General features: G+C 42.4%; 1 protein-coding gene across 1 annotated transcript; it reads right to left on the reverse strand.

Moving 5' to 3' along the window:
- Positions 1-1,082: 1,082 nt before the first annotated feature.
- On the reverse strand, positions 1,083-2,609 carry LOC123111686 (aquaporin PIP1-5). The gene is made up of 3 exons (XM_044532531.1): positions 1,832-2,609; positions 1,591-1,731; positions 1,083-1,489 (listed from the first exon to the last, which is right to left on the reverse strand). Exons 1-3 carry the CDS (start codon positions 2,471-2,473, stop codon positions 1,394-1,396), a joined length of 879 nt encoding a protein of 292 aa, XP_044388466.1. The 5' UTR covers positions 2,474-2,609; the 3' UTR covers positions 1,083-1,393.
- Between the last annotated feature and the right edge of the window lie 11,187 nt (positions 2,610-13,796).

Below are 13,796 nucleotides of genomic sequence, written 5' to 3' on the forward strand. Positions count from 1 at the left end.
TTTTTGTTAATTTCAAAACAATTGGTTATTTTTTAGCGGATTATAAATTTTTTCATTTATTTTGTAAAATGTCCATGAAATTTTAAAAATTCTATGAATTTTACAATGCTCATCATTTTTTAGAACATCCTATTCTTTTAAAGCTTAAGAACTTTAAAAACAGCACACGAAATTTTGTAAGTTCATGTATTAAAAAAAGTTTGTGAAATATCACAAAAAAGGTTTACAAATTTGAAAATATTCATATATAAAAATAAAAACCGAAAGAAAAAATGATGACTCCAAAACCGGTGAAAGGAGCTGCATGGGTCGTCCTACTTACAGTGGTAGCGCTCGAGAGGGTGCGTTCTACCAAATGAACACTATTTGGTGCCTTAGGCGCCAAATAGGGTATCAGTCCGTATTTTCAGCCCGTCAGTATTGGTATTTCGGCCTCTTAAACCCATCAGTCAGCCCAGCTCCATCTTGCGTGAGTGCTTAGAGTCAAGCACAACATGCAAACAACCTGTGGTTGAATGGTTAGAGGGACTGTGGTATCCCCAGCCCATCAGGGTTCAAATCCTGGTGCTCGCATTTATTACCGGGTTTATTTCAGGATTTCCGGCGATGCGCATTCAGTGGGAGGAGACGTTCCTGTCGATGACGAGGTGCCTACGGTGAATTCGTAAATTTCAAGATGATATGCCGGCTCAGTCCTATGGAGGTGTGCGTGTGTGCGTTCATAGGGATGAGTGGTATGTGTGTGTATATGAGCGCTTGCGTCTGTACTGTGTTAAAAAAAAGTTAAGCACAACATGACACACATATAGAGAACATTTTATTTTCATATGTACTTATTTCATTTCAAAAGACTTGAAGTTTTAGGTTTGTCTTAAATCAAACTTCTTTACATCTGAGCAAGGTTTTAGAAAATGTGCCGACATCTACAACATCAAATTAGCTTATTTAGTGTCATTAACCTATATTTTCATCATGTACTGTATATTTAATGGTGTAGAGCATTTTTTTATAAAGTTAGTCAAACTAAAGAAGTTTGACTTAGTACAAACCCAGAAATCCCAAATATTTTGGAACGGGACAAGTATCGATGTAACAGCACTCCACTTGAAGATCGATCATTAATTCGATCTTCATTCCTTGTTATTTTATACACACGTTTTGCTTACAAAAGAGAGGGAACCACAAGTACCGAAATTTACACATTTTGGGTGGGTGCGGTGAAGAAGTGCACTGACCACACTAGTAACGCTGACACACTCACTGAAGGACACACACACGCGCTCGCTCAGGAACAGTACGGCAGACCGGTAATTACAGGAGCAACGATCAGCACAAACGATGGTCGATGAACGACAGGATTCCATCCATTCCATTCCATGGCTGATTGAGTTTACTAGTCGCGGCTCTTGAAGGGGATGGCCCTGATCACCACCACGTGGTAGATGGCCGCCAGCGCCGCGCCGGTGAACGGGCCCACCCAGAAGATCCACTGCATGTCCAAAACCATGATCATCAAGCTTAATTCCTCGGAAGCATGAATAATTAGTCTCTAACTAGTCCTAGATTTGCTAATTAATTGATTCTTCTTACGTGGTCGTCCCACGACTGCTTCTTGTTGTAGATGATGGCGGCGCCGAGGGAGCGCGCCGGGTTGATGCCGGTGCCGGTGATGGGGATCGTCGCCAGGTGCACCAGGAACACCGCGAACCCGATCGGCAGCGGCGCCAAGATCTGCACCAAATCCGTCCATCCATACACACATCAGTTAATTTGGTCATCATCCACGAAATGATATATTCCACGCGCTAGTTAGAGAGGACGGTGTACTTACGGGGACGTGGGAGTCTCTGGCGCTGCGCTTGGCGTCGGTGGCGGAGAAGACGGTGTACACGAGCACAAAGGTCCCCACGATCTCCGCCCCCAGGCCGTCCCCCTTGGTGTACCCCGGCGCCACCGAGTTGGCGCCGCCGCCGTTGCCCATGTACAGCGTGGTCTGGAACCCCTTCACCACCCCGGCGCCGCAGATGGCCCCCAGGCACTGCATCACCATGTAGAACACGGCCCGGGTGAGCGACAGCTTCCTGGCCAAGAACAGCCCGAAGGTGACGGCGGGGTTGATGTGGCCGCCGGAGATGCCGGCGGTGCAGTAGACGAGCACGAAGATCATGCCGCCGAAGCTCCAGGCGATGCCCTGGATGCCCACGGTGCCGCACTTGGAGCCGGAGGGGTTGCCCACCACGCCCATCACCGTGAGCACGCTGATGTACAGGAACAGGAAGGTGGCCAGGAACTCGGCGATCCCCGCGCGGTAGAAGGACCACGACGTCAGCTCCTCCGCCTCGAACAGCGGCGCCGGCGGCGGCTCCTTGTAGTCCTTGTCGTCCGCGCCGCCGCCCTGCGCCGCCGTCCCGATCGGCTGCCGCTCCGAGTACCGGTTGGCGCCCAGCCGCACGTCCTCCTCCTTGCCCTCCATTGCCGCTGCTTGAGTTCAGCTGCTTAGCTTGTTAGGCAGAGGAGATGATGATGGATGGGTGTGCGAGAGAGAGATGAGGAAAGGGAGTGGCTTTCGAGTGCTTCTTATAGCGGGGGTCAATCATGGTCGCTCTGCATTGTGTGTGTGGTGACAATGTGCTTATTTTGCCTTTGCTGCCACTTGTTCATTAGTGGATGATGATAGGGGGCGGGTTTGGTTTACTGATTAGTGGCCCAGTGATGGTACTTTATTAGTTCTATTAGTTGGTCTATGAAATTGTTGTGGCTTGTTTACTACTCTTGGTGTCTCATCTCACCTTCCATGTCATGGAGCGGCAGTGTCTGTGGTATCGAATGGTTTCGTCGGCTGTTGTTAATTGCAGATACTTAGTATACTAGTTTAAGTCGGTGATAAGATACTATTGATCAGTGGGCTGAATTCATTTGTATAGGATTTTGCATTATGAGAGCAGAAAGTGGTGTCCTTTTTGTTCTAGCTAGTACTAGTTGCTAGACAGACACGGACAGGTAGTGCTTCCAAAAGGTTGCAACACAGGTTCTATGTTTTAATCTTATATATATTGGTCATTATCCGGGGGCGGGGACTAGAAGGATAATAATAATAACCAAAAACTTAAAATAAACATACATGCAACCATAGTCGATGTTTCGTCATAAGCCGAATGTAGCTTATGGGCAGCTCCGCTTAGAGCATCTCCAACAGGCGCGCAACGCGCCGCGCGCTAAAAATTAGTTTGCCGCGCGCCGTTCGCCTGGTTTTACGCGGCCGTCAGCGCTGGCTCCAACAGCCGCGCTAAAATGCAGCGCGAGCGCGCCGCTCCAATAACGGGTAAAAAATTGCAGCGCGCGTGACTTGCACAAACAACATATACATTTCAAATAGAAGCAAAAATGATCAAACTAACAAAATAAATCAACAATAAATAGTTCAATTTCGTTATTATTACAACCCAAACAAATAGTTTATCGTTCAGTACAATAAATACTGCAATAAACACAACAAATAGTTCATGAACAATACAATGTCGAACGCAGAAATCATGCTTTTTGTCGTCCATGCCATGCCCACAACTCCTCAGTGAGATCCTTCTGAAGATCATTGTGCGTTGCGGGACGTCGAATGGCATGATAGGAGGCAATAAAACGGGCCATCCTTTCAGCCCTCCGTCGCACTCGCACGGGATGTCCCAAGAGCTTATACTGTGAGTAGTCTAAATCTTGACCACGCTCATTCTTGATGATCATGTTGTGCATGATCACACAAGCGTGCATGATGTACCAAAGCATTTTTTGATCCCAAAATCTAACCGGTGCTCTCACAATAGCAAATTGGGCTTGCAAAATCCCAAAAACTCTCTCCACATCTTTTCTAGCCGTCGTCTGAGCATTGTGGAAATCAAGATTTTTCTTACCTTCCGGCTTTTTCAATGGCTTCACGAAGGTTTGCCACTTTGGATAGATGCCATCCGCTAGATAATAGCCATAATTGTACGTACGGTCATTTGCTACAAACTGCACCGGTGGCAACTCACCATTTGCAACCTTATTCATCAGTGGTGATCGGTTGACAACATTGATGTCATTCAAAGATCCAAGCATTCCAAAGATTGCATGCCGAATCCAAGTCTCCTGATCGGCCACCGCTTCAAGGATTATAGTGGAACCTTTTTTTGGCCGTGGAATTGCCCATGCCATGCCTTTGGACAATTCTTCCAACTCCAATGCATGCAATCTATTGAGCCAAGCATGCCAGGAAAGCCGCGAGCTTTGTTCTCGTCAATAGCCTTGCGGTGCCTTCAGCATTGGGAGATCTCAAATACTCCTCGCCAAACACTTGCACAATTCCGACTGCAAAGCGCTTGACACATATGATGACTTGGCTCTCACCCATAGCCAAGTGATCATCAACTAGATCAGTCGGGATACCGTATGCCAACATACGCAAAGCGGCTGTAACCTTCTGAAAGGTGCTATGCCCGAGCTCTCCGGCGGCATTCCTCCTTTGCTGAAAAAACCGCTCATGGCTCGCTAGTTTCTCTGCACTGCGCCTGAACAAGTCGGTGCTCATCCTAAACCGGCGACGAAAATACGACTCCAGGTATATGGGATTCCCCACGAAATAGTGCCTCATCAATCTGCTATGGGCATCAATCCTATCTCTCCAAATTTTCTGCCGACCCATAACCGAACCACCGTGCTTCGGTTTATTGATATGCATAGCTAGGATCATTGCAAGATCCTCCTCCTCTTCCATATCAAATTCTTCTTCAGAAGAATCATACGACGAACTCATCTACTATGTTCAATACAATGCTATAAAAACTACAATCAACATGCACCAAATTCATGAAGTTTGAGCAATACATACCTTGTAGGCGTTTTGTCGAACACCTTGCGGGCGCCGAGCGGCAGCGAGCGCTGTTCGTCGGAGGACGGACGCGCGCGAGGGGCGGCGGGACAAGAGGGGGGGGGGAGAAGCTGCGGCGGCACGAGGATAGGCCAGGGAAGCGCCAGAACGGTCGCCGGGGGCACGGGCGGCGGCAACGGTGACGCGGCTGAATGGGGTGTGGGAGTTGAGAGCGAGCGCGCGAGAGTCCAGCGCGCGGGAGCGGGCGTAGCAAATTAGCGGCGTGCGATTGCGTTTCGGCCAGCGCGCTGAACTACATATGTCGCGCGTGCTGTTTTTGCGCGCCCGCTGGAGCAACTGTACCAGTTGCGCGCGCGCTAAAACGTCCAATTTTGCGGCACGACGCTAGTTTGGCGCGGCTGTTGGAGATGCTCTTACAGCAGTGAAAGGCCAGCACCAATCCTATTGACGAAGCACCGTGTATATCTAAGCCGAGGGCCCACGCTTGGCTTATACCTATGATGTGCACGGCCTACATGATACTTGGCTTATACGACGTACACATGTCATCTCCCAGATGACCACTGGCTGGATTGTAAGACGTTGAGTCAACACTTGGCCTACACCTATGTCGTGTGCGCCCTCTAGACACTCAACTTACTTTATGAAAATGTGGTGTCCTCTCATTGACCCTTGGATTAAATGAAAGCCAAGCAACACCCGACTTATTTTTCTGAGTAACATCTCGAGAGGGACACCGGGGGGGGGGGGGGTCCTACATTTCATGAAGAAGAAGAGAATTTTCTAGTTTATTAGGGATAATGATGTAGGGCCAAGCCCTAGGTAGTGAGCTTTTCACACTTGGATGGGGAAAGGGGGGAATCACCAATAACACGAAGAATACAAGGGGAAACACAAGAGGGAAACAACACTCAAGACAAGATCTAGTCACATCCACTAAATTCACATACACGTAAGGAGATACAAGATCCAAATCCAACATAGGTAGGCAAATAGGTAGCTAGTTCATCCCAATCTCAAGGAGAGAGGGGTCTTGTATCCAAGATGGATGTCCCCTCAAGAGGGGTCTTGTATCCAAGATGGATGTTCCCTTGAGAGTGGTCTTGAATCCTAAGGGATCTTCTCACATGGAGGCCTTGCTCTCCATGGAAGAGGGGTTAGATAGGAGCAAAGCTTTCAAGATCTCAAAATATACTTTGCTAACCCTAGAACGGAGCTAGAAGATGAGAACTTATAGTCCAAGGGGTAAGTTTGGGATACAAGTGTCGTGACCCTTTCAATGCGCACATGCAGGGCAGTTATACAACATACTGAAAGGTAGGTTTACTACTTGGGGTGAATGGGGGATTTTTATAAATTCATCAAACTCTGATGAATTTGGCGAAGATCAGATTGAAGAAATAGAAACACGAGCAAAACTAAGTCATCACAGAAACAGAAAGCATGCATACGGGATACATACAAGTGAAGAACAAGTAACCATACATGCATTCAAGCATGAGGAAGATGAACTGAAGAAATGAAAAACAACATGATGAAAGTCTTCAGTTCAAATTCTTCAGAGGTAGGTCACAGATTCTTCAGCAGCGGAATAACTTAAAGGTAAGGGATGAGGAATTTGAAACCAGGTAGGCTCGATGAAGACACAATGATTTGGTAGACTAGCTCCAGTTGTTGTATCAATTATACATCTGGTTGAGGCGGCTGAGTTGAACTCTGAAGACACTAAGTCTTCACCATATTCCTCTTGATCTAAGGTCATAGCAGACCTCGCCCAATCACTCGTGGTAGGTATTCAAGGTAGACATCCAAAATCGTCACAAACTTGTTCACCGACACACCACAATTACTCTTGGGTGCTCAGAACTTGACGCCTAACCGTTTGGAAGAATGAAAGTCTTCAAAGGTAACATGGATCGAATCACATAGATCAAACTCTTCAGTGATGCTCAATCACTTTGGCTCTGGTTGGGGTTTTCCTCAATTAGGTTTCTCTTAAAGTCACCAGAGGAAGGGGTGCTCTCAAATGACAAGTGTCAAGTTCTTTCTCGAGCAGTCAGCCAACGAATGGTTGTAGGGGGCGGCTATTTATGCCACTATTGAACTGTGGGTTTATGATCAGATTATTCTTTGAAAATAATTGAGTCTTTGCTGAATTGTCTTATGCATGCTTGTTATAGCTTTGTATTCCCCTCTGATCTATCTGTTTGCTTTGGCCAACTAGATTGATTTATCTTTAGAATGAGAGGTACTTTGTAGTGGGTTCAATCTTGCAATGTCCTCACCTCGTGATAGAAGGGGTAGCGAGGCACGTATTTGTATTGTTGCCATTAAGGGTAAAATGACAGGGTTCAATCATATTGCTTGGTTTTATTCTGTGTACATTATGTCAACATACTTCATCCATTAGTCTGTTTGTTATGAACTTAATACGTAGAGAGGCAAGCATAGAAGCACTCTGGAAGTGGAGTAGTAGTAGATGTAGAATCATTTTGGTCTACTTGTCAGAGACGTAATGCCTATATACATGATCATTGCCATGAATAACATCATAACTATGCACTTTTCTATCAATTGCCCAACAGTAATTCGTCTACCCACTGTATGCTATCTTTATGAGAGAGAAGCCTCTAGTGAAAACTATGCCCCCCGGGTCTACTTTTATCATATTAAAAAAACCAAAAGTATCTTGGTGCAATTTATTATCTTTTATTTTACTTTTCAGTTTATCTACCTACCATTATCAGATTTAATCCTTGCAAGTAATGAGCTGAAGGGGATTGACAGCCCTCTTGCCCGTGTTGGGTGCAAGTATTTGCTCTTGTGTGTGCAGGTACTATTTGACTAGGATTTGCATGGTTCTCCTATTGGTTTGATAACCTTGGTTCTTGATACATCTCCAACATATCTATAATTTTTTATTGTTCCATGCTGTTATATTATCAATCTTGGATGTTTTATATTCATTTTATAGCAATTTTATATCATTTTTTGAGACTAGCCTATTGACATAGTGCCCAGTGCCAGTTGCTGTTTTTGCTTGTTTTTTTACTTCGTAGAATATCCATATCAAACGAAGTCCAAATGCAGCAAAACTTTTTGGAGATTTTTTTTTCCAGAAGACACCCAGGAGGCCAAGGAGGTGCACCAGAGGAGGCCCGTTGGGCCCACTGATACGTCTCCAACATATCTATAATCTTTGATTGTTCCATGTGGTTATATTATCATTCTTGCATGTTTTACAATCATTTTATAGCAACTTTATATCATTTTTTGGGACTAACCTTTTGACATAGTGCCCAGTGCCACTTGTTGTTTTTTGCTTGTTTTTTACTTCGCAGAATATTAATACCAAACAGAGTCCGAACACAGCGAAATTTTTTGGAGAATTTTTCTAGGTCAGAAGACACATGATGGGCCAAAGAAGTACCCGAGGGGGCACTTATGTTTACTACGCAACCTTTCTTCTTGTAGACGTTTTTGGGCCTCCAAGTGCAGAGTTTTGTAGGATAGTAGCAAATTTACCTCAAGTGGATGACCTAAGGTTTATCAATCCATGGGAGGCGTAGGATGAAGATGGTCTCTCTCAAACAACCCTGCAACCAAACAACAAAGAGTCTCTTGTGTCCCCAGCACACTCAATACAATGGTAAATTGTATAGGTGCACTAGTTCGGCGAAGAGATGGTGATACAAGTGCAATATGGATGGTAGAAATATATTCTTATAATCTAAAAATATAAAAACAACAAGGTAGCAAGTGGTAAAAGTGAGCGAAAACATTATTGCAATGCTTCGAAACAAGGCCTAGGGTACATACTTTCACTAGTGCAAGTTCTCTCAACAATAATAACATAATTGTATCATATAACTATCCCTCAACATGCAACAAAGAGTCACTCCAAAGTCACTAATAGCGGAGAACAAATGAAGAGATTATTGTAGGGTACTAAACCACCTCAAAGTTATTCTTTCCGATCAATCCATTGGGATATTCCTATAAGTGTCACAAATAGCCCTAGAGTTCATAGTAAAATAACACCTTAAGACACACATCAACCAAAACCCTAATGTCACCTAGATACTCCAATGTCACCTCAAGTATCCACGAGTTTGATTATACGGTATGCATCACACAATCTCAGATTCATCTATTCAAACCAACACAAAGAACTTCATAGAGTGCCCCAAAGTTTCTACCGGAGAGTCAAGAAGAAAACGTGTGCCAACCCTTGTGCATAGATTCCCAAGGTCACGGAACCCGCAAGTTGATCACCAAAACATACATCAAGTGGATCACGTGAATATCCTATTGTCACCATAGATAAGCACATGCAAGACATACATCAAGTTGTTCTCAAATCCTTAAAGACTCAATCCGATAAGATAACTTCAAAGGGAAAACTCAATCCATTACAAGAAGGTAGAGAGGGAGAAACATCATAAGATCCAACTATAATAGCAAAGCTCGTGTACATCAAGATCGTGCCAAATCAAGAACACAAGAGAGAGAGAGAGAGAGAGATCAAACACATAGCTACTGGTACATACCCTCAGCCCCGACGGTTAACTACTCCCTCCTCGTCATGGAGAGCGCTTGGATGATGAAGATGGCTACCGGTGATGGACCCCCCCTCCGGCAGGGTGCCGGAACAGGGTCCTGATTAGTTTTTAGTGGCTATAGAGGCTTGCGGCAGCGGAAATCCCGATCTTGGTTCTGTTCTTGAAGTTTGGGAATATATAAGAGGTGTTGGCGTTGGGAACAAGTCAGGGGGGTCCCCTAGTCATCCATGAGGTAGGGGGGCGCGCCCAAGGGGGTAGGGCGCGCCCTCCACCCTCATGGTTGACTCGGGACTCTTCTGGTCCATCTCCGATGCTCCGTGGGCTTCTTCTGGTCCAAAAATAATCTCCGTAAATTTTCAGGTCAATTGGACTCCGTTTGATATTCCTTTTCTGCGATACTCAAAAACAAGGAAAAAAATAGAAACTGGCACTGGGCTCTAGGTTAATAGGTTAGTCCCAAAAATCATATAAAATAGCATATAAATGCATATAAAATATCCAAGATGGATAATATAATAGCATGGAACAATAAAAAAATATAGATACATTGGAGACATATCAAGCATCCCCAAGCTTAACTCCTATTCGTCCTCAAGTAGGTAAATGATAGAAACAGAACTTTTGATGTGGAATGCTACCTAACATATTTATCCATGTAATCTTCTCTACTGTGGCAAGAATACTCAGATCCGTAAGATTCAAAACAAAAGTTTAATATTGATATAAAAACAATAATACTTCAAGCATACTAACCAGGTAATTATGTCTTCTCAAAATAACATGGCCAAAGAAAGCTTATCCCTACAAAATCATATAGTCTGGCTATGCTCCATCTTCACACAAAATACTCAAATCATGCACAACCCCGATGACAAGCCAAGCAATTGTTTCATACTTTTGATGTTCTCAAACTTTTTCAAGTTTCACGCAATACATGAGCATGAGCCATGGATATAACACTATGGTGGAGAGAATATGGTGGTTGTGGAGAACACAAAAAGAGGGAGATAGTCTCACATCAACTAGGCATATAAACGGGCTATGGAGATGCCCATCAATAGATATCAATGTGAGTGAGTAGGGATTGCCATGCAACGGATGCACTAGAGCTATAAGTGTATGAAAGCTCAAAAAGAAACTAAGTGGGTGTGCATCCAACTTGCTTGCTCACGAAGACCTAGGGCATTTGAGGAAGCCCATCATTGGAATATACAAGCCAAAGTTCTATAATGAAAAATTCCCACTAGTATATGAAAGTGATATCATAGGAGACTCTCTATCATGAAGATCATGGTGCTACTTTGAAGCACAAGTGTGGTAAAAGGATAGTAACATTGCCCCTTCTCTTTTTTTCTCTCATTTTTTTGTTTTTTTGGGGCTCTCTTTTTCCTCCCTTTTTTATTTTTTTGATTTCCTCACATGGGACAATGCTCTAATAATGATGATCGTCACACTTTTATTTTCTTACAACTCAAGAATTACAACTTGATACTTAGAACAAAATATGACTTGATATCAATGCCTCCGGTGGTGCACCTGGACATGCAATGAATCAAGAGTGACATGTATGAAAGAATTATGAAAGGTGACTTTGACACAAATACGATGTCAACTATATGATAATGCAAAGCAATATGACAATGATGAAGCGTGTCATAATAAACGGAACGGTGGAAAGTTGCATGGCAATATATCTCAGAATGGCTACGTAATTGCCATAATAGGTAGGTATTGTGGATGTTTTGAGGAAGGTGTATGGTGGGTGTATGGTACCGGCGAAGGTTGCGTGGCACTAGAGAGGCTAGCAATGGTGGAAGGGTGAGAGTGCGTACAATCCATGGACTCAGCATTAGTCATAAGGCACTCACATACTTATTGAAAAAATCTATTAGTCATCAAAATGAAGTACTACGCACATGCTCATAGGGGGATAGATTGGTAGGAAAAGACCATCGCTCGTCCCCGACCGCCACTCATAAGGAAGACAATCAAAAAATATCTCATGATCCAACTTCGTTACATAACGGTTCACCATACGTGCATGCTACGGGAGTCACAAACCTCAACACAAGTATTTCTAAAATTCACAATTACTCCACTAGCATGACTCTAATATCATCATCTTCATATCTCAAAACAATCATAAGGAATCAAACTTCTCATAGTATTCAATGCACTTTATATGAAAGTTTTTATTATATACCTCTTGGATGCCCATCATATTAGGACTAAATTCATAACCAAAGCAAAATTACCATGTTGTTTAAGACTCTCAAAATAATATAAGTGAAGCACATGAGAGTTCAACAATTTCTTGAAAATAAAACCACTGTCGTGCTCTAAAATGATATAAGTGAAGCACTAGAGCAAATGACAAACTACTCCGAAAGATATAAGTGAAGATCAATGAGTAGTTGAATAATTATGTAACTATGTGAAGACTCTCTAACATTTAAGAATTTCAGATCTTAAGTACTTTATCCAAACAGCAAGCAAAATAAATAAATAAATAAAAATGATGCTCCAAGAAAAACACATATCATGTGGTGAATAAAAATATACCTCCAAGTAAAGTTATCGATGAACGAAGACGAAAGAGGGGATGCCTTCCGGGGCATCCCCAAACTTAGGCTCTTGGTTGTCCTTGAATATTACCTTGGGGTGCCTTGGGCATCCCCAATCTTAGGCTCTTGCCACTCCTTATTCCGTAGTCCATCGAATCTTTACGCAAAACATGAAAACTTCACAACACAAAACTCAACAGAAAACTCGTAAGCTCCGTTAGTATAAGAAAATAAAATCACCACTTATGTACTGTTGTTAACTCATTCTAAATTCATATTGGTGTTATATCTACTGTATTCTAACTTCTCCATGGTTCATACCATCCGATACTACTCATAGATTCATCAAAATAAGCAAACAACACAATGAAAACAGAATCTGTCAAAAACAGAACAGTCTATAGTAATCTGGAAACTTCGTATACTTATCTAACTCCAAAAATTCTGAAAAATCAGGACAATCTAGGCAATTTGTATATCAATCTTGTGTCTCACGTTCCAGCGAATTTTCAAAATTCCTGGACTTAGTGGAAAAGTTTCTGTTTTTGCACAGAATCAAGTCAACTATCATCGACACTATCCCAAAGGCTTTACTTGGAACTTTATTGAAACAAAAGCTATAAAACATGAGTACTATAGTAGCATAATCATGTGAACACACACAAACAGTAACCGTAAATATTGGGTTGTCTCGCAACAAGCGCTTTTGTTTAATGCCTTTCTAGCTTGGCATGATGATTTCAACGATGCTCACATAAAAGATAAGAATTGAAACACAAAGAGAGCACCATGAAGCATATGACTAGCACATTTAAGTCTAACCCACTTCCTATGCATAGGTATTTTATGAGCAAACAACTTATGGGAACAAGAATCAACTAGCATAGGAAAGCAAAACAAGCATGACTTCAAAACTTTCAACACATAGATAGGAAACTTGATATTATTGCAATTCCTACAAGCTTATATTCCTCCCTCACAATAATTTTCAATAGCATCATTAATGAATTCAACAATATAACCATCACATAAAGCATTATTTTCATGATCCCCAAGCATAGAAAATTTACTACTCTCCACATAAGCAAAAATTTTCTCATACGGAATAGTGGGAGTATCATAAGAAACTCGAATACTATAAATTGTTTCCACATTAAAAGAGTAATATTCAGAAAAAGGGTAATCATAATCATGAAAAGTTTTATAAATATAATTATCACTACTTTTTATAACATAATTATCATCACAATAATCATCATAAGTAGCAACTTTGTTCTCATCATAATCAATTGAAACCTCGTCCAAGATAGTGGAATCATTACTAGATAAAGTCATGACCTCTCCAAATCCACTTTCATAATTGTCACAATAAGATTCAACACCCTCCAAAATAGTGGGATCATTACTTACTAAAGTTGACACTCTTCCAAACCCACTTTCATCAATATAATCATCATAAATAGGAGGCATGCTATCATCATAATAAATTTGCATATCAAAACTTGGGAGGTTAAAAATATCATCTTCAATAAGCATAGCATCCCCAAGCTTGGGACAAACATTAATTGCAGCAAATAAATTCTCAAACCTGTCATTCTCATCAAACATAGCATCCCCAAGCTTGGGCCCTTGCATATCATAAGCATAATCACTCTCATCATTAATAGTATGGATATCACCAATAGTATAGCAATTATTATCATCACAATGAGTAATAGGCATAACAATAATAGGAGCAACATCATTTGGGAGGGATACCTTTTTACCTTTGCTTCTTCGTCTTTTCTTTTTCTTCTCCACATTATGTGT

The sequence above is a fragment of the Triticum aestivum genome, chromosome 5B (assembly GCF_018294505.1).
Source record: "Triticum aestivum cultivar Chinese Spring chromosome 5B, IWGSC CS RefSeq v2.1, whole genome shotgun sequence".
NCBI classification, from domain to species: Eukaryota; Viridiplantae; Streptophyta; class Magnoliopsida; order Poales; family Poaceae; genus Triticum; species Triticum aestivum.